Here is a 24,486-nt window from a genome sequence, read left to right as displayed (position 1 = left end):
AAGGGTCATGTGGGAAAACAGTGCCACCCCCCCACTCCCACCCTTTGCCCTGGGAAATCACCCATCTTTCGGCAGCAAGTCAGAAAGAAACCCATCAGGTCACCGACACAGGATTAGTGTTTTTTTCTTTCTTTCTCTCTTTTCTTTTTTTTTTCTTTTTAAACCTCTTGGGAAATTCCTGGTTGTAGGGATGAGACCATGCCCTGAGGGGAGTGGTGATGATGCTAGTACATGCAGGAATCTGAGAGGGAAGGGCCCACCAGTAGGACCCTCTGGCAGTCCCTCCCCTCCTCTCATCATCATTGGCTCCCCTTGTCCTGGTGCTGTGGTGACAGGCAGACTGCAGGCTTGGTCCAGGTGTGCACTGGAAAGATGATGGATGGGAAGGTGCCTCTGGGGGAAGGCTCTGCCTTCATCATGTCAATGCCAGCTTGCTCTGTTGTCCTCTGAGTCTCTGCAGGACAGATCTGCTGTTAGTAAAAAGAGAGATATACATTCTTTCTTGCAATGGTTTCTGGGCAAACACAGTTAAGGTTTGGTATCAGGAGAATAATCTATGTAGGTCTCAGGCTGCTGAGATCCTTATCTTAAAAGCAGAGTGCATCTTGAGATGGGTTGGGCAGAATTATTTCTGGCTCTCCTCTAAGGCAGGGGAAAACTGTTTTCTTGGAGTATGAGGGGGCAGGGAAGGAAGGTCCTTTGGGGCATCTTTAAAGGTCATGTTTGGCTTCAGGAATAGGGCATGTTTCCAAGGAAGGCATAAGACCAGGGTTGTGATGTCTCTTTATCTGCAAAATAAGAAGTCAGCTCTATGAATCTATGAGATGAAACATATCAATTGGAGCTTACTAAAGATACCGAGACAAAAGGGTTTGGCAGTGGGGATGGGAGAGGAAGGAATGGCATCTGGAAATATTAGGAAGGGAAAGTAGCACTGGCTATGAATTAGGAAGAGAATGGAAACTAAAGGATATTCCATGTGGACCGAGATATCAGTACCTTAGAGTTTGTGTTTCAAATGGACAAACTACAGTATTCAAGACTGCCTTACAAATCCTAACATATTGAGAGATCGGTGAGGAGCAGGTCCCCTGGGCTACATGATCCCCATTTCACTGGGGATCAATGGACTTAGACCCTAATCCCTGTTCTGCTGTTGATTTAGCTGTGTGACTGTGAATAAGTCACTTCAATTCTGGGGCTTCTGTCTACTTTTCTGCAATGTGAGTTAGATAGCTTCCAAAGTCTCTCTCATCTCTAGGAGTATATATATCTTCTCTGTTCTTTAGGGAAGTCAGGATTGTTATTCTCAAATTATCAGTGGGAAAAGCAAGGACTTGCTCTAAGAGAGTGACTGTATGAAGGAGACACTCAAAACCCACGAAGCTTAGCAGAAGAGATAACTACTTTTTCTTGGGCTACTAAGCGATTCTTTCCCATCTAAATAATTTTTGCTGCAGAGGCGGGCTTTTTAAGGATGTCATATCAGCAAAGGAAATTACCTAAAAGTTAGAGTAGAGGAGATTGTAACTGGGGAGAGGGTCACATGAGCAGAATTAGAGTTTGACTCATGCTTCAAAAAAAAGTCACTGGAGGGTTTGTGATTATAATACTGTCACTCCTTCCCCTCCTCCTCCCTTCACCAAGATACCAGAAGGTTGTTCACTGGTTATAGTTTTGGGGACTAAGCAATTCTTTCCTTATCCTGTTGTGGTCACTTGGGCACTTAAGTCTTCAAAATTTATAACCTAGAAAGTTGATTATAAGGAAGAAAACAAGGGAAAAATAGTAACTGAAGAACCTGTGCTTCAAGAATTATGCCTCTGCTTACCACGTCTCCTGGCACTGCAATCTGATTCCATCCTTCTTTGGCATGAATTAAGCAAACATGGAGTTGTAACATTTGGGAGAAGGAACCAGAGTCAAAGTCTTTAGCTTAAGATGAAGAGGAGATGAGACTGGGGAAGAATGAGACTATTTCAGACAGTAACCAAGTGTTTTTCTTGTAGCTTATGCAGAAATTTATAGTTTCACATTTTTCTAGGAGGTGAGAAGGCATAAGAATGGCCTGCCACTTTTGGACAAGAGTTAGCAAGCTGACATCATGGGAATTTGTACCATTTGCTTTGCAGACACAGTTTGATCCTTGACAGCTTACCAGTCTGTGGTGCAAGGATCTGTGGTTAAGTTAATGCTCCAAAATTAGATCTCGACGAGAGAAGAAGAGAAATGGGCTAGGGTTTTTGTTGTTGTTGTTGTTGTTTTTGGCAGAGATGAGGGGTGGGAAATAAGAGAGGAAAGACTGGGGAGGGAAAAGGTGCTGCTGTCAAGGGTAGCCTGAGGGGACTGGGAAGATGTGCAGATCCATTTTTTTCATTCCACCATTGGGGTACAGAAATTGACAGCTGCTTTTAAGCCAGTGACTTCTCTGATTTGCTAACCTCTTCCCAACTCAATTCCCCAAAATAACAACTTCTCACAGAAGACAAGCCACATTTAGAGTACACTTTCTGAAATGTACCAGTTTTGGAAAAAGGAATAATGGTAGGTGGACTGACAGATTTTAAAGGAAAGAGAGACCTTTTAAAATTCAAGATGGCTGGGGCCTGGGTAGTATATTTTGTAAGCAGGAAAGAGGGGAAACTAAGTGAGATGAAAGTAATATGAGGAAAGAAAGAATGGGATGGGAAAAGACAGGGCACAAGGTTAGACCGTACTCACTTGTGCTACCTCTTGGTCCATTTTCTCCTGGCTAACCTGTGAAGCAGAAACAGAAACAAAATATTTAAGTCACTCTTGAGCTTCCTGTCCAACAGCAAGCTTTTCAGAGGCTATTTGTCCCGTCTCCATGATTTCTTAGTTTTCCTTTTTCCCCTTTGTAACTGATTTCAGGCCCCTCTGACTCTTACTACAGGATTGGGCCAAGTAAGGCCGATGTTGTCCTTAAGTGCAATTGTAATAGTCCCTAAAGAAAATACCCACATAGAGGAATGTCTGGCAGGGGACAAAAATCAGTAGGAATCTCTGACAGACAGATAGATATAATAATGTCAATGAGGTACTAATGAGCTGTCTCTAAAAATGAATGAAATGAAACTGACCTGAAGAGAGCTGTGTTTTTTCCTGCTTTTGTTCTATGCTCAAAGCGTTGAAGTGTAACTGCATTCATCCTTGAAGCCTCTAACACTGCCTCAGAACCCAAGACATTCAAGCTAGTGTCTAGCCTCTTTTGATTACCTCTGCCTCCCTGGTGTCTGCCTACTTGCCATCAGAGGCTGTAGAGAAAGGATGCTGGAGTTGATGCCAGATGAGACCTGCCTTTCAACCCTATCTCTTGCATTTACCAGCTCCATGACCTTAGGCAAGTTGCTTAAATTCTCTAACCCTTAGTTTCTTCATCTGTAAAAAATGGGGATAAAGTGCCCACTGTACTTATTTTACAGGGTTGTGAGGCTAAAACAAGATAATGTATGTAAAATGCTTTGCAGATGTATATAAAGTATTATATGGTAAATATGTCAGTTATTATTACCAAACTCTCAGAGTATCTTTTAACTAGCAAATTGAATTCCTTGCCTCTAACTCCTTAGAAAGCAGGTGAAAACAATACTAATATTTTTGTCATAAGAGAAGATTTGAAGTGGGTTTGTGTGTGTATAGAGTCTATATTAGTAAATGATATAAAATGTTTAAAATGGTGTCAATAAAGTAAAATTTTTAAAATGCAAAGAACTGACATTTATATAGTACATTATCCTTACAAAACATGTTATATGGATGAGGTCATTTGATCCTCACCATTTTACAGAGAAGAAAATGAAGACTCAGAGAAATAAAACGACTAGTCTGGGTCCCCCAGACTAGTAAACGACAGACCAAGAATCTAGTCTCAACTCCAGCTGAAGGCTTCTGACTCCAAGGCAACTGCTTCTTCTACTACATCACAGCTCCTTTACAGGATAATCAAGGAAAAGATCCTGGGGGGTTGGGGGTGGGTGGGAATGGATTGTAAGGGTCTGGAGTAACTGGGATAAAATTGAGATCCCAGGGTGATTTGGGTGGAGCTTGGGATAATCTGATTTTAACTGAGTGATATGGGAATATTATTTGCTATCTCCAAAGATATTTTTGGATCAGATTAGTGGATGCAATGTAGGGAGAGGATCTAAACGAAGCAGAAACACCCTGAAGGGGGGCGAGTTACTGGGCAGAGTTGGAAAGGACCTAGATTGGGCAAGATTATAGTTGGGAAGTTTGCAAGAGTCACTGAATGTTTTATATGCGGTCCATTTTGATCTCATTTTTGTGTTGAGAAGACCAAAACTGCCTCACAGAGACAAACTGCATATAATCTTATCTGAAGGAACTCAAACCATTTTCATTTTATTCACTTTTGTTCTATATTATTGATCTCAGTATCTCAAACCAGAGATGAATATTTAATACTTTATCAGCTCTGGGAGCTGCATATACAAAAAGGACAGCTCTCAGGATCATAGCCGAATCGAGTGAGCTTTTACTACTAGAGTGAAACCATTTGGTTTCAGGGCCACATTTCAAGTCCTTTTAAAACTGATGGCCCAGCCCCAATCTCCTGACACCTCCAACCTCATCTAAAATCCTGCCCCATGAGCAGATACTTCCAGCCCTCTTACAGGAGGGAACAGTCCCAGGCATTTAGAGACAGAAACCCTGTACATCTGGAAGAGCAAATGGTGAAAATGAAGACTAGATTAGGTATAAAGATCAAGAGGGTCTGAGGTCAGGAAACATAGGTCAGGGACAACTATACCTGCTGTTGCTGCTGTTCCCATGGTGCAGCATACTGGTTTTAGTTGTTTGTAGAAGACTGGGATCTCTCACCAAGTAGACACTGCTTTCTCTGTGGTCCATCTACCCACTGCCATGATTTTAACAAGTTATGGGTTGCTAAGAAGGGAATGAAATCACTGCCAATTGCACCCCTTTTTCTCCCTCTCTTCCCCTAAGATGGTAAGGTGGCCACATATTGGATAACTCAAGCTTGTAGATCTCTAGTCCTCTATCATGATACTTGTCAATCATAATGGTACAAACTGGGTGTATGGCTTATGGAAAATAGCTTAGTGAGCCAAGACTGTCGTTTTTTTCTCAATACTGCTGCAACTTACACATTCTAAAAGCAGTTTAGGATCAAGAATAGACCCTAAGGGTATTATAACCAAGCCTACTCCTGTAGGATGGCTATTATCATTGGAATGCTAAGCCCCTAGAGCAGTCTTCCCCAGTGGTATAGTCATGAGTACAAATGGGAAACTGGGGTGATTACACAGCATTTCAGATTCTCTGTCTACAGGCTGTTTAAATGCTACAGATGGGCAGAGCTGTGTGAAATGGCAGGCTTCCTCAGAAAAATCTCTGCCCTAGGGAATGTTAGATGTTAGGTCTAAAGACAACAACTCCCTCATCTTCTTAAGTTCAAATTTGGCCTCAGACACCTACTGTGTGACCCTGGGAAAGTCACTTAATTCTGTTTGCTTCAGTTCTTCTTCTGTAAAATGAGCTAGAATAGAAATAGCAAACCATTCTAATATCTTTGCCAAGAAAACCCCAAATGAGGTCACAAAGAGTTGGACATGATGGAAACAACGGAACAACAACAAGAAGCATGTTAAGATAGAGATTGGGATGCAGTGTACAAAATAACCACCAGTTAGTTCCCTCCTTGGGTCAGAATTTTCCTGGCAGGCAAACATAGTATTTGTGCCAGGACCCAGGGACAAAGCTTACTTATTTGACATAAAAAGAAAAGGTGGTGGGAATATAAAAAGAATCTCTGGGAAATGGGTACTATTGAGTGGGAAGGGAGATAAATGGAGAATGAAGAGAAGATTATACCTTTATAGACAGGAACAGTTCATTTACAATAATGGGGACTGGTCTACACTAGTTGTATTTGCATGTTGATGTATCTTAGCATCTGAACATTTGCATCTTACCTCTCTTACCCCTCACAGAAAACTGGCTCTTCCCTTAAAGACTACCCTCTCCTAATGATGCTTCACTTTCTCTCATGTTCCTGATTCAATGGCCAAGGTGGAGATAAGCACCCACTACCATTTCTGGACCACTATTCTCCCCTGGTCATTTACCATCAATCTATGTCATCTTCTTCAAATTATTGTAACTATAGTCTATAGCCCCCATGACCCATTTCCACCTTTTTTTAGATGCTTTTAGTACCTAGTTCATGTTCTTCCTTTTCTCCCCCTGTCCTCTGTATTATATTACATTCAGCAACTTTAATATCAACAACCTTTAGATTTTGATTTCAAAGTGCCTTTTTCTTTTTGTCTCCCCAAGCTCTCATCTTCACCCTATGCTGGTCATTTCAAACATGATAACCATGACCTGGAACTCAGTATCACAAGGTTGTGTTTTCCCTCGAAATACAATCTCTCTATTTGTCATCAATCTCATTGCTCTAAACTGCTCTTCTCAGGTCTTGTAATACTCAATAGTACATTAGCTGGCTCCTATTTACAAGAATGTTTTCCCAGTCTTTCCCATGATGGACTACTTCAATATTATCTTCATCTAAACATCTACATGAACCCTCACACTATTATCACTCTACCTCCTAGTCCATTTTCAGTTCTCTTCTTTCGAGATTGCCAAGTGCTAATGGATAAGGCACAAAATTACTCAGTCCTGACCTATTAAAGACTATTGTTATTCAACTTCAGATTGGCTTTCTATGCTACTTGTCAACTTTAAAACAAATTTCTATTTATCTCTACTATTCCCTATTATGGCTATTCCAGATCTATTCTCAGACCTCCAAATCTCTCTTCACCATCTCCATTTTAGCAAATGACCTTTCCTTCTACTGTGATAATGAGATTCAGAATGCTGCTGATCTGGAATAGAGAAGAAGGTCAGTTGAACTGAAGAAATCAAGGAACTATTAAGTCATGTTACCATCCTTCCATTATCTTTATTTTCTGGCTTATTTCTTCTCATTTCCTCCTTATCATTTTTTCTTTATCTTACATACTTAGCTTTTAAAATGAACTCTACAGTTGTTTCCTTTAGGGGACAGTATATAGCATAACAATTTTTTGGGATGGGGGTGGTGTGAGGTGTGCTCAACTTTCAAGCAGAGAAATGGGTCACTGCATAGCTAAAGTACTTGCACCACTGGACAATAAACTTACTCAGGAGTTCCCAAGACACAAACCTAAAGAATCTTTGGGCCTCTGAGTTCACAACCTTGGCATGTTTCAGAATCATGCCAGCAGGGCCATAAAATGTCATGAATATCCATACCACATTGCAAAGAGAACTCTAACAGCCCACTACTTATTGCATGACTGGACTCTGTACTATGAAAAAAATTTGGCATTCCTTTTAAAGAAATAATCTTGGGAAGGCAGCATACCAGGCAAAGACTGGTAAAACTAGAGAAACGGGTTGCCAGTTTCAGTATTTCTGGTTGTATGGGCCCTTAGAAAGAAGAAAAAAGAAACTTTTAGGTAGACTTGTTCCTTCAGGTCCTATTTCTTGCCTGGAGTCATTTCCTGATAGACTGCTAGGTAGCCTCTAGAGAATATACAGAGATAAGTCTTCTCTATGGCAGAGTGGATAAAGTAAAAGCTCTGTAGTTAAGAGACTTAAGTTTTTCATTCTGTCTCAGATACTTATTAGCTGTGTGAGTATAACTGAGTAACTGAGTCACCTAATCTATCAAACTTTCAGCTTTCTCATATGTAAAGAAGAGATAAAGAATCAATTAATCACCCTACTCTACTTAAAAGTAACTAGCAAAATACTTTAGCCCTTATTGATATAAGACTGATATCAGACTAAGAGGGCAAATCCACTTGGGCTTCTGGGCTTTGCCCCAGCCAAGGTTAAATATGTATAGCCCACAGAAAGAAGCTGAGAAGAGCTCTGAGCTAGGACAAAATGAGGAACCTGGAGAACTTTCCAGCCCTCCTTGAGCCATATTTTAAATATGTAATTCCTTCAAAGTCAAGGCATAGCTATATTAAATCAGTGAATACAAATAGAATGCAGGTTCCACATCTGATTTGTACCCAAAGTTTGGGGATCTTGTCAGAAAATGTTACTTATTAAAACAGAAGCAAGTAAGTTGACAGCAACTGTAGGTTATTATTGGTCAGCTGCAGAAGAAACTAACTTAAGAAATGATTTACTTACTGATGAGACGAGGCTAATTTCTCAAATTTTATTATGGAAACCAATAGATAAATAAGTAAAACTGTAATCTAATTGTGACATGTCCAAGGATAGTGACCAGCATGAAGAGTAAGAGTTAAAAAGGACAAAAACCAAGAATTTCCTCTGAGGGATTTATGGTAAAGATGCTACCCACATTCAGAGGAAGGACTGCAGGAGAGGAAACATATAAGATAAACAATTGCTTGAATGCATGGGCTGAGGCGGACATGAATGGGAAATAGACCCTGAACAAGGACACATGTTACAACCAGTGGAAATGTGCGTTGGCCATGGGTGGGGGGAGAGCAGAGGGTGAAGGGGAAAGTAGGGGCATAAAGTATGTAAACAGGTTAAAAACGAATATTAATAAATGTCTAATTAAAAAAAAACCAAGAATTTCTCATTTTTTATCCAATTACACTTTCTCAGGGAGAGTAACTCCTTTTCAGCTCTAATTCTATGATCCTGGGGTCCATGTCTAGTGAACCATGAATGTGCTAGTCACCAGGAAAGTGTTTTCTGTGATGAATTTAATCTCTTTCTCTCTCAAAAAAAATACATACATATGCGTATATATATAGTTATGAGGTACTATTTCATTTTTAAAATGAGTAAATTGAGACCTTGAGAAGTCAAGTTACTTATAAGTAGCAGGGATGGAATTTGAACTCAAATTTTCAGAATCCAAAGGAGTTCAAAATCATCCAACCATGGTGATTTTCCATACTCACCAAACAAACTTGTGATTACTAATTCATTTTCCCAAGTACTTCCATGTCAGGTAGGGGGTGCCCTAGATTGCTGACATTGATATTCTGGCTACTGAAAAAGTATACTCCCATTATAAATTTATCAAATGGCTTTCTGGTTTATCACTCGGTTGAATCAGTGTGAATCAATCCTCTAGAGCATTAACAACTCTATTGAAATTGATAAAATGAATATGAAAAGTTGAGAACCCAACTCTGAAATCATGCTAGACACCTATGAGTCAGTCCTGACTGAACTGCTAGTCAAGTCACTTCTTTTTCAATACCATCTCAACTGCAACAAACAGGTACATTTCAAAGCTAAATAGAACTTTTCACTTTTGGATAATCTATAACTAGAGCTTCTGGTTACTTATTTATTGGATATTGGCAAAAAGAGCAGGCCAATTTTGTAGTAGCTATGATTCTAATCTAATCAGAAATTTAAGCTCTCCCAAGGGCCAACAATGCCTCACCTTACCACTCCCTGAGTCTTCTGACAGAATATTAGCCACTGACTTACCTACTTCAGAAGCATATGAAGGAATTAAGGTATACGTGCAATGGCTATGGGACATTGAGATATTTTGGGAAGAAGATTAAAAAAAAACCAGGATCTGAGTAGTCCCCTTACTGACATCAGTATAATCTACTAATTATCCAACCACAGGAGCAGATGGACACATATCTAAAGACAGAAGGTATGATGGAGCAGATAGACACAATAGTACTTACTTGCAATGTTATTTTTCTACTATAACAGTTTATTGCTTTCTGCTTCAAGTCCAAACCTTTCTGCCAGGCTTTCAAGGTCTTCCACAATCTGGATCCATTCTACCAATTAAACTCATTTACTTCTCTAATAACCTGAGTCTCCATGTGGATTTCCCTCCCTCCTCCTCCTCCTCCACTCATCTAAATTCTACCCATCCCTCAAGGTCTAGTTAGAGTACCAGCTTCTCTATGAAGCTTTGGTTAACTCCTGCACATGGACTTCTGTTTGCACTTATAATCAAAATGACAACTGAGCCCTGAAAAGATCTCTAATTGTTTCATGTGTGTAGTCTGGTACTGTTCCTGAGTAGATTATAAACTGACTGATATTTCTTTGATATTCTTGCCTTCCCTCCAGCACCCTCCCTCACACCCCAACAAGATCTAGTGCATCCCAGATGGTCACATAGGAGGCTCAGCACTTAAATGTTTGTGGATATAGGGTTCTCATAGGCTTGGGAAAGTGGCAACAGGAAGAGAAGCGTAGTGGCAGAGAAGGGGGAGATGCATGGCTTAGATTTTCTTCTAGGCCAGGGGACCTGCCCAGCTGCCTTTACCTCTGTCTTTCCCATTCTGTATCTTCTCCTCCTCTTCCACTCCACCTTCCTCCGCTGAAAAAATAGAAGTCCAAGGAGGCCAATGACCCTTCAGCATAGTGAGCAGCATAGGAGGAGCAGGGGGAGGTGACACATTGGGTTGATGAGCCCTACGTAAGTGTTGGTAATGGAAGGTTACAAGGCTTGCTTGGGGGATGTGTGTGAGCGTGTTGGATGTGTATGTGCATGCATGCATGTGGGTGTAGGGCTTGTATAAATACCAGCAACATTCTTCATCAGAATGAACAGAAATCAGACTTGACTATGATGTATAGTTCTCTCCAGTGCAGCTTTACTATCAGCTCACCTTTAGGATCTTTGTTCTTCCTAAGAGGAATAATCTTTATTCTCTTCTCTTGGAGCAATATGAAGTTCAATTGCAATTGAATGAAGCCCGGAGCTGACTAAGGATCTTTATATGGTCCCTTCTGATTGATAAGGATCTGTAGTGATTTGTAGGAATACACTGAATAAAAAATTAAACTGAACCATCTTCATTTATCCTGAGAAAAAATTGGCAAGAACCAGCTAAATAATGTTTATAGGCTCATGGATTTAGAGTTGAAAAGGACAGGTCATCATGTCCAATCTTCTCATTTTATAGAGGAGGAAAATGAGGCCCAGAAGCACCAAATGGACTGGTTGATGCTTTACAGATAATAAAGAAAGAACCAGAATGGGATGAGGATCCTCTAATTCCAAATCCAGTGCTTTGACTATGACAGCATATTGTTTCCTCTAATGGGGGGGTCAGTCTTGAAATTCAGATGGCAGATGTAAGACACAACAATAAGAAACAGGGAATCATTGTAAGTTCTTAAACAGCGGAATGACATGATGAAAGAGAAAGCTGAGGCAGATCAAAGCATGTCAGAAGGAAAGAACCTTATAGAGATCATTTGATTTTATACAAGAAGAAACTGGATCACAAAGTAGTGAGTGCCTAAGATTATATAGTAACATTTAAAATACTAGAAATATGTGAGATGGGTTAGAAGGGAAAAACTTGGGGGGGGGTGGTTTATCCTATCATTTTATTGTCTGAGAACTTCTGGTGTGATCATTCCTTCCACTGATGTAGATAAGCAACTCATTAATCCTTTGCAATCTGGCTGCTAACCTCATGACTCAAGTGAAATTTATCTATAAGGCTACTGCAATAATTCAAGTGATGAAAGCAGCGAGGGGAGAAATGGAGAGAAAGGATAGCTATATTCTATCCTCATCTTTATAGGATCAGACTGTCCTTGAAAAAAGTCCCAGTTTGGACACTGAGAGATGATACAATGACACTTAGACATGTTGGTGTTGTGGGCTGGTTGCAGGTTGGTGCTCATTTTCAAAGTAGTGAGTCCATATTTAGGAGTTCTGTTTGGTGAAGGTACTGGGCAAGCTTTTTTTATAAATTAAGTTTGATTGGAGGTGTTGGCCAGGGAAGAAGTGACTTCCTAAGGTGTTAAGAAAAACAAAGATACAAATTAAGAAAGCACTATGGATCTCTCCTTCTCTCCTCATCCTGATATACAGATTGAGAAAAGTGCTAAGGAAAACAAAAAGGACTTGCTTAGTTATGTTTCAAACAAGTAGGAAAACAAGAAAGGTATAAAGACATGAAATAACAATAAATGAGAGAGAAAGCAGAACTAGTCAACTCCTACTTTGTTTCTGTCTTCATCATGGTGAATCAGGGTACAAGAAATATAGAAGAGGGAACTGAAACTTAAGATAAATGAAGAGACAGTAAAAGTTGACCTAGACAGTGAAGTGAATATGTCTTCTTATCCAGATGAACTTTCAAGATAAGAAATCCAAACTATTATCATTGAAAGAGGCTCCAGAAGAATAGAAATGGTCATATTCTACTCCAACTCTTTCTCTCTCTCTCTCTCTCTTCCTTCCTTCCTTCCCCCTTTACCTTCTGTCTTGGAATCAATACTATGTTTGGTTCTAAGGCAGAAGAGTGGTAAGGGCTAGGCAGTGGGGGTCAAGTGACTTGCCCAGGGTCACATAGTGAGGAAGTGTCCGAGGCCAGATTTGAACCCAGGACCTTCCATATCCAGGCCTGGTTCTCAATGCACTGAGCCACCCAGCTGCCCTCCTCCAATTTTCACAAAAGGTATATATAGGGTAAACATTGCAAACTACAGATTGGCAAGCTCTTATTTTCATAAGAAAGAGTTTTTCATTAGAAGTTGATGAGTTCACTATGACTATCATGTCAAATTAACTGAATTTCCTTTTATTGATATGATTATTGGACTATTAGATCAGAAGAATATTATATAGTCAGCTTGATTTTAGCTATAAATTTATTTGTTTTTTAAACCCTTATCTTCTATCTCAGGTATTGATTCTGAGGAAGAAGAACAATAAGGGTTAGGCAATTGGGGTTAAATGACTTGTGCAGGGTCACAGCTAGGAAGTGTCTGAGGTCATGTTTGAATCAAAGATCTCCTGTCTCCAGGCCTGGCTCTCTATTCACTGAGCCATCTAGCTGGCCCCTAGCAATACACTCTCAAGCAATTCTTGTGCATACAATGGAGATATATGAGATGGATGACAGCACCATTTTGTATAGTGATATTGTTTAGGTTTTATTGCTAGTACTACTGTTGCTGTCTGGGCAAGAATTATCCTATCATTTTTTTATTGTCTGAGAACTTCTGGTGTGATAATTCCTTCCACTGATGTAGATAAGCAACTCATTAATCCTTTGCAATCTGGTTGCCAACCTCATGACACAAGTGAAACTTATTTGTTGTCATTATTCTCTTAATGTCCAAATCTAATAACTTTTTCTCAGTCTTCATCTTTTATGGGCTTTCTGCTATATTTCACACACTGCTGACCATCCTCTTCTGAATATTCTCTTTTCTGAGGGTTTTTGTGACATTCTTTCTACTTGTTTCACTATTCCTTCATTCATGATCTCCAATTCTGAGCCATTCCTCAAGACTTTGTCATAGGTCTCCTACTCTTCTCTCTAAATACTCATTATCTTAATATTCTCATCAATTCACATCAATTTAACTATTACCTCTATGCCGATGACTCATAGATCTAGATATCTAGACCCAATCACTCCCCCCCCCCCCCCCCGCCCCAGAACTTTGGTCCTTCATCCCCAGTGGATTATTGGACATTTCAAATTGGATATGACCTGGGGACTTCTCAAATTTGACATGTTCAAAACTGAAACTCATTACTCTTTTACAAACTTTCCTATTTCTGTTCATTACTTTGAGGTCTTATCCAAACTCCTTATTCTTCTTCTACCTACATACTACCACTATCACACCTCTTGAATCCAAACCCTTTTCTCTATGCACATAGCTTAGTTCAGACTCTTATCATCTCTTGTTTGGATTACTGAAACATTCTCCTGATTGGTCTCCCTGCATCAAGTTTTTCACAATTCCAATCCACCCTAAACCCTGCTGCTAATGCGATTTTCCTTAAATATAGATTGGATCATGTTTCTCCCCTTTTCAATGAGCTCCAGTAGCTCCTTCTTACCTAAAGGATAAAATATAAACTCTTTTGTTGGCTTTTTTTAACCTTTTAAGTTCAATTTTATATTATTTTCCCTCCTTTGTCCAATGAGAAGGCAAGAAAACAAAACTCATTACAAATATGTAAAATCATGCAAAGCAAATTCCTGCATTAGTCATGTCCAAAAGAAAAAGAAAGGAGAAAATTTGTTTCAGTTTGTACTCTGAGTTCATCAGCTCCCTATCGCAATGTGGATAGTATGTTTCATCATGAGTTCTTTGGAATTGTGTTGATCAGAAATGTCTTTAAAATTTTATTTTCTTTATAATATACTTTAATAGTATAATTTTTTTTCTCCTGGTTTTGCTCACTTCACTTTGCATCAGTTCATAAAATTCTTTCTTGGTTGTTCTGAAACCATATCCTTTGTTAGCTGATAAACCCTTGTTATAAGAGGATAGGAGGAGATGGTAATGAGGGGTCACCAGGGGCCTAGGAGCCAGTAATTAAACTAGCTGGAGATTGGAGTTGAAGTTATCAGAGGGGAGCAGCCTCAGCTGAGCTGCCCAGTGAGTCTCCACTGCTAGCTGCAGGCTCCTTTAAGATGCTGGCCCCTCCCTGCTGAGGTAACTTGACTCCCTATTGGGTGAGAGCAGAGCCCAGCAGGAAACTGTGGCTCAACTTCCTGGCAACAATGGAGGCTTAGCTTTCACTTCACAGTAACCCCTACTTCTCAAAATTCTGTCCTCCTTTTACTCTCCTTAGCCTTGAAGGTGTTAGAATAATCACAGGAATTCATAGAGTAAGGCTAAGGGATTTATTTGAACTGGAAAGGGAAAACTAAGGTAAGAGGGTTTGCTAAGCTGTTGCTAGGGGCAACTGGCAGGTGCTGGCAAAGACGTAAGGGTCTTGACAGGCTGAGGGTAATCAGCCCCCAACCAGAAATGACTAGACTCTGGCTTGGTGTTATTGATCAGCTTAGGTACACCGATGATGTTGTTGAATTGCCCTAACCATTAGGCAACACTGCCTAAGTTCCTGTCCATGATCCTCCTCCCTTCTACCCTTCCCAATCAGGGGCCCCAAGGGGAAAAGTCAGGGATAGCAAGTTGTCTGGGTGAGGTCATGGGAAAAGAACCCCAAGGTTGGGTCTGCAGGGCCTTATATAGTCACAGCCCAGCTGCCGGTTAGTACCTGGCATCTGGCACCTACCGCCCCAGAATTCCATTCTGATAATTGACAGTATTGCCTAGGGCAACCTTTTTGGCCATGAGAGCCATAAACACCTGAGGAAGGAGGAGGATGGAGGCAGAAGGCGCTGGAATATGGGGCGGGGGCTGAAGGGCCCCCTGGGGCACATCCTGGGGCTCTGCCCAGACTGGCAGGTTGGGAGGTAGAGCCAGACGTGGCTCGAGAGCCATATGTTGCCAACCCTTGGCCTAGGGTAATGTTGCACTGCAAGAAACCCTGCATTACACCCTTCATGACCTGGTCCCAATTTATCTTCCCAACCTCAATGAATATTACCTTCCTGTCCTGTACTTTATTAATCTTTTCAAATTAAGTATCTTTTTGTTCTAAGATACTCTATATTCCATTACCAAGCCTTTGCAGTGCCTATCCCATATGCCTGGAATGTCCTTTCTCCCCACTTCTACCTCAACGAATCTCTTTTTCTTCAAGATGCAGCTTAAATACTACTTTCTACATGAAGTATTTACTGATCTATCAATTACTTTAGTGCCCTCTCTCCCAAACTAGCTTGTAATGCATTTATTTGTATTTCTTCATTTTATTCTATAGGTGTGTATATATTTGTATACATACCTTCCCTTGGAGATTAAATTCCTTAAGAATAGGGATTGATTCATTATTGTACTTAGTCACTAGGGCCTGGTATACTAAAGGTACTTAATAAATGTTTACAACTGACTGATCAAATAAGACAGTACATTTAAGGCATTTCTTGATTCTCAAAGTGCTATGTAAATCAGATATTATGGACAAGTCCAAAGTCTCAAAGCCTCTTTTCTCTTTTGTAAGTGGAAATAATATATTTCATGGAGCGATTTAGGGTAAGTCATCTTAGTAAATTAAAATGTGATGCCTAAATGTGAGGTGAGATATGATCATTATAAATTTTATCAGTGGAAATAGCAATAATGATTGCATTAATAATTCCTGTGTTATGTTAAAAAATCAATTGCACAAATACAGAATTCATGTGGAAAATATCTAAGGGTCTTAGTTATCTACAATCTCAAATTCTGACAGAAAAACGGTAGCAAGTATTGCTACAGACTGTAAGTTTTTGGCAAGAAATGGAAGCATGTGGGGAAATATAGGGTATTCTCATGATTCTTACCACTGGAAGGTAAGGGCTCCTGAAGACAAAGGCAGGTAGGATTTAAAGAGCTAGTTAAGAAGGTGTTATCTGAAAATTTCTGGACTTTGACTTAAAATACAGGAATAACTACATGGGAATGGAGTGTACCTATGGGCTGATGAAGCCATATTTGTTTGGTGTTCTAAAAATGAAACCAAAACTTGGAAGTGAAAAGGTAAAAAACAACTGTCTAGGCCAAGTTTAATACCATAGAATCAATCACTACAGTGAAAGAAAAACAGCAGCAGGGACACCCAAATAGTCATAGGTGACAAAATCCAAGAAAGGGTACACAGTAAAACTCATGGACTCAGATATTTATACCCAAATTCACAAAGTACGGATAAGCGAAATGAACTAGAAAGTCTAACAGAAAGAGGTCATTCTTAGGGGGATGAAGCTCATGATAGGAATATAGTACTAAAAGGACATATCTGGTTCAAAAGGGTAAAAGTAAGTAAAAGGGTAGGAGTAGGAATAGGGTTGTATTGTATAGTAATTAGATATATTCACTTGAGGAAATCAAGGAACCAGAGAAAGTTTCATTAAAATGATAAAAGGCCTTAAGGTCCTGCTATATGAAAATCAGGACCTATAGATGGAAAAAAGGAGACAAGTAGGGGTTTGGAAGCATATGATAATCAACTTCAAGTAAAAGGTTGTCACATGGAAAAAGGAATAGATTAGTTCTGCTTGGCTCCAATTAGAGCAATCAAAAAAAAAATATAGCAAATTGTCCAAGGAGGTAGAGGGTTCTCTCTCATTGGAAGTATTGAGATGAAAGCTAGATGACCCTTGCCAAGTGTATTTGTAGTAGGGATTCTTCTTGTTCAGGGATTAAATGGCATGCAAGTTCCTTTCAGCTCTGAAACTGTGTGATTTTATAAGAGAAGGCAGCTAGACTGTAAAAACCATAGACGAGTTGGAAGTTAGAGGGACAATCAGTTTATTTAGTAATTAGCAAACACATAACAGTTAGATGATGAGGGGGTATGGAAGAGGAGCTATTCTTTGGCAGTGGCAAAAAGACAAATATCAAGATTCAGCTTTTGATGGACAATTTTCAACATCAATTTATCTTTCCTCTTTTGATCTCTACCAAATCAGGTGGAAAGGAAAAGAAGGGGTTAAAAGTCTTTGGTAGACTACTTCAAGAGCTAAGTGAATCCAATCAAAGAAGAAACTAAGCATTATAATGTGAATGGAGAGGCTGGTTGGGATTCTTTTATTCAAAGTGAAGTCAGATTGGAGCCAAGAAGTCAAATACATAATACAAATACATGCTCAGAGGAATGAGCAACAACATTCTGGAGATGATAGATCACTGAATAAGATGTATTTGCCCAAGATCTTGAATACTAATTCTGCCACTAACTGATGTGTGACCTTGGACAAATCATGTTCCCTTTGAGGGCCTTACTTTCCTTATTTATAAAATGATACTGTTGGACTACTTGATGTTTAAAGTTCCTTCCAACTCTCTACAATCTTAGAAATGGCAATGCCATCTCTTTAATTAGGGCAACAAGGAGCTGCAGTAGCCTGAGATAAAAATGATCGGGCGCTTTTGTCATTAACCTGGATTAAAGCTGTCCTCAAAGGTCCAACTCCAAGAAAAATTTATAGTGAGTTAGTTCTACTCAAGTCTGGAGAAAAATCAAGGATAAATTAAGCAGCAATTAAGGAGTATGGATCAGTGAGTAATGTATCTAAATGTGCCAAGGTGCTTGCACTAAAAAACAAAATATAACAAATTATTCTAAATTCTGTACCCAATTTATAGACATTTCTAATGATACTGGTTAATGCCTATCTGTTTTAATAGCATTTGTTGTTAGAAAAGGTTTATTTTAGTAAAAAAGCATACTAATTTATATCTCTTAATTAACACAGGAGACCAAATTGTTTGGACCATGAGACCCTAAACAAAGCAGCACTGTCCAACTGTGGTCAGTTTACCCTGTGAACAGGTCATAAAACTGGGAGGAAATAAAAAATCTCCCAGTGAGTATGTATTTGCAAACTCAAACTCAAAAAGGCAAATATGAGACTTTTCACACTCATTCTGTTTATTTGTTGTATGTTCATTTTTGTTTTTATGAATTTTCATCATAAGTTTAATTTGTGCAAAATTTACAAGTATCTTTATAAAGACATGTGGGTGCTAGACACTGAGAGGTAAGAGACCACCTGTTTGAAGAAACAAGAGAGATATGGCTGATGGAATAAAGTTTGCCCTCGTTTAAGTAGAAATCCTTAGCAAAGGAGTTCACTTGTGGGATTTATAATGAGGTTAGAAACATGTGTATGTATGAGAGAGTGATGTGGAGACGTGAGGCTGGAGCTCTGGGCTTCACCTGAATGGAGTTCCTTCACTAGAGATGACATGGTGTTGGTGATGGAATCAGCAGCCACAAGCAGATCATTGCGGAGGTTTCTCCTCGTACCTGAGGGGAGTCAGAGCAGATGGCGATGCCAGAGTGGGCATGGAGAGGAGATATCCAGGTTGATGAGCCACTTCTGCAAGGTCCCCAGACACAGCCACAGAACACCTGAGAGGGGCTGGCAACATCAATGCCATCTGTTTCCAGTCACAGAAGGTGGGTTCTTTGAAGCCCCATACTGCATCTCAGGATGCCATATAGCACTTTACCGGATACCCACGCATGCTAGCCTCATTCTGTTTGCCCCTTTCAGACAAATAGCAGACTCCTGCCACCTCTGATCTCTTTGGAGCTAACTATATCAGAGGGGGTTCAGGACTAAGTCTGTGGCACAGTAATTTTGTATCTTGGTTGGACTTGATTTCAGTGCCCCTTCCATCTTCTCTAAGGGTCCCCACCCAGGCAATCTAGCACTTTCTGCTGCTGTTATTTTGCCACTAACATCTAGGTCCCTGGGAGAACTAGCCTTTTCCAAGCCTATACTTGTGCTGTCGTCAGCAGGTCTATACAGGAGATGGAATACAGATGATATATGTTAAGAATCTTACCCACAGACCCAGCTATTCTTTCTTTAGTCTGTTTTAAGCCGTTCTAAGGCAGGATATCACGTTGACAGACATCTACCATATGCCCTTCATAGGAAGGAAGCAAAGCCCAAATGACAAGAAGGATTCTTGTTCCTAATGAGGAAGGAGATGTCAGGACCAAAGATGGGCAAAGATTTGATGGGCATTTGGTCCAAATCTGAGTCCTCTTCTACATGTGTGTACCAAGACTGTCCTGTCCTGCTTATACTTAACACTTTCAATTTCAGGTAAGCCCATCTGATGAGAAAATACTCTGGATTGGTTCTTTGGGTTCATTTACTTAGAGTTTATGCAAAGATTTCAATATTTAAAGCTTAGATTAAAAAAAAAAAAGGGCCTGAAGAAATCTCAGTAGTGTTCTTACACATAGTTTCCCAACCCCTTGGCTTTCCATTGTGCTCTACTATGAAAACTTACCTTGTGCGAAGGCTTCCTGTATGTCTCCTCCAACTCCACTCAGTGAGTCCTGTTGCCCATGAGTAGGAGTAGAGCCAGCAGATGTTGAGCGGACAGGCATAGGCATCGGGCGGCCACTTCCATGAGTTGGAGATGTGTGTGGGGATCCTGTGGCCTGGGCCTAGGAGGAACAAAGACATAAAGCAGGTCATCCCTGAGTCATTGTTGTCTTTGTTTTTTGGAGGGAGAAAAGACCCTTTCTTTACCTATCTTGGGTCACTGCTATAAACCAATAAGGCAACTCAGTCAAGGATTGTGGCAAATATTCACATCAGAGGTGAGTCTGAGAATGAGTCACACTACTTCCTGAGGGTCTGAAGAAGGGATGACAAAGATAAAGGAAAAAAGAGAAAGAAGGAAAAAAGAGAAGGAAGGCACAAAGGAAGAATAAAATGTGAACTGAAGGGAAAGGTAGGGATAACACTGAAGGGGATTTAGAAGGAGCAGTCTGAGGCAGGGGGTGGGCTTTTGGGTAGATAAAGCAAAGAGAATATATGGCTCAAAGGATTGTACAAGTCATTACAAAACAGGTTATGCTGCTGAGATGTATGTGTCAGGGATTTAACTGTGGTTGGCTTCACTGAAGCTAGAGTTCAGCATATATATCATGGTGAACACAAATTCAATGAGTCTCTGCTGAAATCAGTCAGGAAAGTAGGACATAAGTGAGAGCCTGAGCTGCTAAATAGAAACTGACTCATGATTTGGGAGGGCCCACAGGAAGTTTGGGAGAAAGTTTGGTATGATGGGTATGACATATAAATAAGGTCAAAGATAAATAATCTCCACCTCACAATCTATCCACCATGGCCACTCGGTAGGACCCTTCAACAAAGGTCTAAGCTCTGTTGCTGTTCAGAGAAAGAAACACAAAGCTTGGAATATAGGCCAGGACCTTCTAAGGAAATACAACTGGAAAAAATTAAACCATGAGGAAAAGCTATGATTTGAGCATCTCAGAAAGACAAATACAGAAGGATCCTGTCTTGGACAGGTTATATCTATGACCCTACCAAGACATCACATTAATCATCATCAGAATTTCAACCTGCAAATGGCTAGGACCCAAGCTAAACATATGATTCTTTGCAGCAAACAGAGAATATAAAAATTTAAGAGTTGAGGGTGGATGGCCATTAGAAGTCATTTAATCAAATTTTTTCATTGTAGGAATTCCTGCTATAAAATCTTTGAAGGAGCTAGGAACTTATTACTTTACCAGAGAGCCAATTCCTTTATGGGATAGATGAATGAATACATGAAAAAGCATTTATTAAAAGCTTATTGTGTGACAAACATGGAGGATACACATAGAAAAATCAAGACAATTCTTACTCTCAACAAGCTCACACTAAATGGGTGAGACAACATATAAAAGAAAATCCAGATGCAGGATATATGGGAAGTTCCAGACATCTTAAGGATTTAGCTTTGGCGCCAATGGCAAGGCCCAGGAGTTCTAGGTTACTTCATTGATCAGATGACAGTGTACAGATGGGAAGACCAAGAGGGCAGGAAGCAGTGAGGCCTGATGGTTTTCTATCTCCCTGAAAGGAAGAGTCTGTTCCTCTCATCCCATTCAAGCCATGTGAGCAGTCAAGCAGTTTGGAAATGTCCTGGGTGGCCAAGGCCACAGGATGGGATAAGAGAAGAAGGGAAGGGTACCCTCAATGATGGCTAGTCTTCTAGCCACCTGGAAGTCCTAAATGGGTTCTAGGCTGTCCAAGGCTGGGGTCCAGGGTGAGAGCAGAAATGTTAAAATGTTTTCTTTCTGTTCAGCTCAAATATGCATCTCTGTAACTTACATCTATTCCTCTTATACCTGCCCTTTGGAGCAGCTTCTTTAGTCTTTTTCTAGCCTACTTTTTATAATATAATAAATAATTATAAATTATGATATGGTCTCTGGAGAATTTTAATCATAACAGCTTTACGATACCAGTGATAGATTGTCCCATCTATTCCTAAAGCCTAACAGAAAAGGAAAAAAAAACCATGTAATCCACTAGAATCAGTGAGAAAAGTGGTGCTACTTCTTATAAGACTCAGAGGAGATCATAATCTTTATTATGTCATGATGGGAAACAAAGGGGAAAACGTGGCTCTACAAGCCTCAACTATGGCAGTACCATGCATCATGCAGTCTGATGCTTTAGGCTCACTTTTGACTTCTAGGTACTGTTTCTCATTAGCAGGAGAGTAGAATTGGAAATTCTACTTCTAGGGCATTTGTTCTTAATCTAGATTCTAGAATATAGAACTAGCTTTATGAAGACTGCTAATCCGTAGACACAATCTACTGTTTTTCATGACACTAGCCCCACTTTTTTCTCTATCCTTGTGCGAAGTTTATTTATTCTTTTAATTAAGTCATTTATTCAAGTACTTGAATAGATTTGTGACAGGTCTGCCACACTGGGGGTCCATCACCATGCTGGAGGCCATTTCCCCCTCATATTTCCAGAGTACCAGTGGAGCACCATCCCTTTTTCTTGCCAAGTAATTGGTCCATCTTCTTTTTCATTCATACAATTCCTTGATAACATTCTTTACTTTTGTCTTCTTTAGACTTTCTCATTAGTTATATGTTTCGGCCTGAATAGCCCCACCATGTGATTACATCGTCCTCTGTCTAATTCAATATACAACACCAATAGAACATCAGTATTAAAAAGATACTTAAAAAAAACAACTCATCTCTTGTCTTAGAATCAATACTATGTATCAGTTCCAAGGCAGAAGAGTGATGGGAGTTAAGTGACTTGCCCAGAGTCACACAGGTAGGAAATGTCTAAAGCCAGATTTAGGTCTTTACTTTCATTGGAAATGCTGGGCCAGTAAAGAGTTGGGCAATTTCCCAAAGAAAATCCAGTTTGTTCCCTGCCTTTTGTTCAATTCAGGACCCAACCTGCCCATTTACTCTGTTTTCCCCAGATATATGTATATCTGGACAAATTCTGTTGGACACTGTCAAAATGCATGTTGAAGTATGGGCAACAAACATTTCCATCTTCTTGTAGATTATACTGGTCAAACTCCTTTGAGGAATTATAGATCTCTTCTTGGAAGAGATGTTTAATGCAATCAGTGCCAAGACCTCCATAAACAGAAGCATTTGGTGGGTCTCACAATTCAAAATCCTTCTTTGAAAAGGACTGTGTGCTAACTCTTCTCCATCACTGCTGTGAATACTTTTGATCAGTATACCTTTCTCTTTTTTAGGCTTCATTTGACATTTAATATCAGAAGAATGCCAAATAGGATTATTTCTATTGTTCTATCTTCCAAGGAATCTTAAATGATTTTGACCCCCGGGATAGGAGAAACTTTGTTATAAAAGAGCATAGAAGGTAGTGTTTTGTTCTATTGAATCAAATTCCTTCCTTTCTCCCTCTTTCCTTCCTTCCTTTTGCATGATCAACAATAAGCACAATGTGAATGGGCACAAGCTACAAAAGTGGAGAGAACACATGTGGCATGGGGTGACTCACAACTCCCATTTATTGGAAATCTTTTTTACCCTTCATGGAGTCCTCATGAAGTGCCCCTGAGGTGTAGTTCTCTACTGGGCTCCAAGGGTTGGTGCCCTCAGAGAGTCTATCACAAGCACTTTTCTCCATCATAAGAGGTCATGTTCATAAGAAGCTGCCTTTCCTCAATTAATTGCCATTCCTGGTTGGATGTGTTGTATTCTATTAGTCCAATTTCTCTTTTCCCAGTTAGATACACACTATGTGCTACTGGTTTCATCTTCCTGTTGATATTGTTGATGGAGGTAGGGTGAGGAGGAAAGAGTAAGACATTCTTTCTCTTCCTACTCCTCTGAAGACTATTCCAATGTGGGGCTTGGCTCCAACTCTTTTTTTTTTTTTCTTTTTAAAAAACCTTACTTACTGTCATAGAATCTGATACTAAGTATTGGTACCAAGGCAGAAGAGTGGTAAGGAATAGACAACTGGGATTAAGTGACTTGTCCATGGTCACATAGCTAGAAAGTAGTTGAGGCCAGATCTGAACCCAGGATATCCTGACTGCAGGTCTGGTGCCCTATCCCCTGAGCCACCTAGCTGCTCCTTAGCTCTAACTCTTGAACTAGTGTTCTTGAACTGGAACTCTTTTACTGCTAGACAACAAAAGCTAGTTTATTACTTGACTGGTGTCTCCAAACTGGTTTCATGTTATTTTTTATTGTTGTTGTTACATGTAGTCTAAGGTGTGATCCGGTCTCCTTGAACCAAGTATAAGATGTTTCCTATGCTTCCCGAGTGCCTTTCATTCAGTGGCCAAAACCTCTCAAATTGATTAAGGACTAATTTGCAACTAAATTTATTTTTTTAATTGATTGATTGATTTGGTCTATGTTAACTGGACTGAATGGATTAGAATTCCACCCTTATACCCTGATGGGAGTATGTCCTTGATTCATACAGCTAACCCTCAAACATACATACAGTGTAAAGATGGGAGAGAAGACATAGGTCAGTAGTTATTAAGGTTATCTTGTTGTTTTTTTCCTGAAATTAATAAGGTCTAATATTTTCCCCATGTTTTTGCTGTTTTTTTGCATGTTTAGATATCTTGTACATTGTTCACTTAATACCCTTAAAACTGTGTTATCTCCAGAAATAATAAATGTGGATGACAATATTCATTTATCAAATGAACTGAATATCCTCTGAGTTAGATGCCACAGACAGTACAAATATATGACCTGTGCTTATACATTTAAGACATAATATCTGCCTCAAGGAGTTTATATTCTAGCTAGGTAGAAAACAT

The 24,486-nt window shown here is 39.8% G+C and overlaps 1 protein-coding gene across 2 annotated transcripts in view; it reads right to left on the bottom strand.

The window, feature by feature from the left end:
- Positions 1 to 423: 423 nt before the first annotated feature.
- The window catches only part of DTNB (dystrobrevin beta), a 332,957-nt gene continuing 308,894 nt past the window's right edge, over positions 424 to 24,486 (bottom strand). The window contains exons 17-21 of one of the 2 annotated variants that reach the window (XM_044663758.1): positions 19,669 to 19,828; positions 18,578 to 18,667; positions 10,304 to 10,357; positions 2,722 to 2,757; positions 424 to 470 (exon numbers count right to left, since the gene is read on the bottom strand). In XM_044663758.1, the coding sequence (XP_044519693.1) occupies positions 2,753 to 2,757; positions 10,304 to 10,357; positions 18,578 to 18,667; positions 19,669 to 19,828 (309 nt within the window). In that variant the 3' untranslated portion in view covers positions 424 to 470; positions 2,722 to 2,752. Of the gene's footprint in view, positions 471 to 2,721; positions 2,758 to 10,303; positions 10,358 to 18,284; positions 18,668 to 19,668; positions 19,829 to 24,486 lie in introns of those variants that run through there. The other variant, XM_044663759.1, reaches the window with a different exon arrangement.

This window comes from Gracilinanus agilis, chromosome 2 (genome assembly GCF_016433145.1).
Source record: "Gracilinanus agilis isolate LMUSP501 chromosome 2, AgileGrace, whole genome shotgun sequence".
Lineage (NCBI taxonomy): Eukaryota > Metazoa > Chordata > Mammalia > Didelphimorphia > Didelphidae > Gracilinanus > Gracilinanus agilis.
This window is presented reverse-complemented; position numbering and strand designations above follow the sequence as displayed.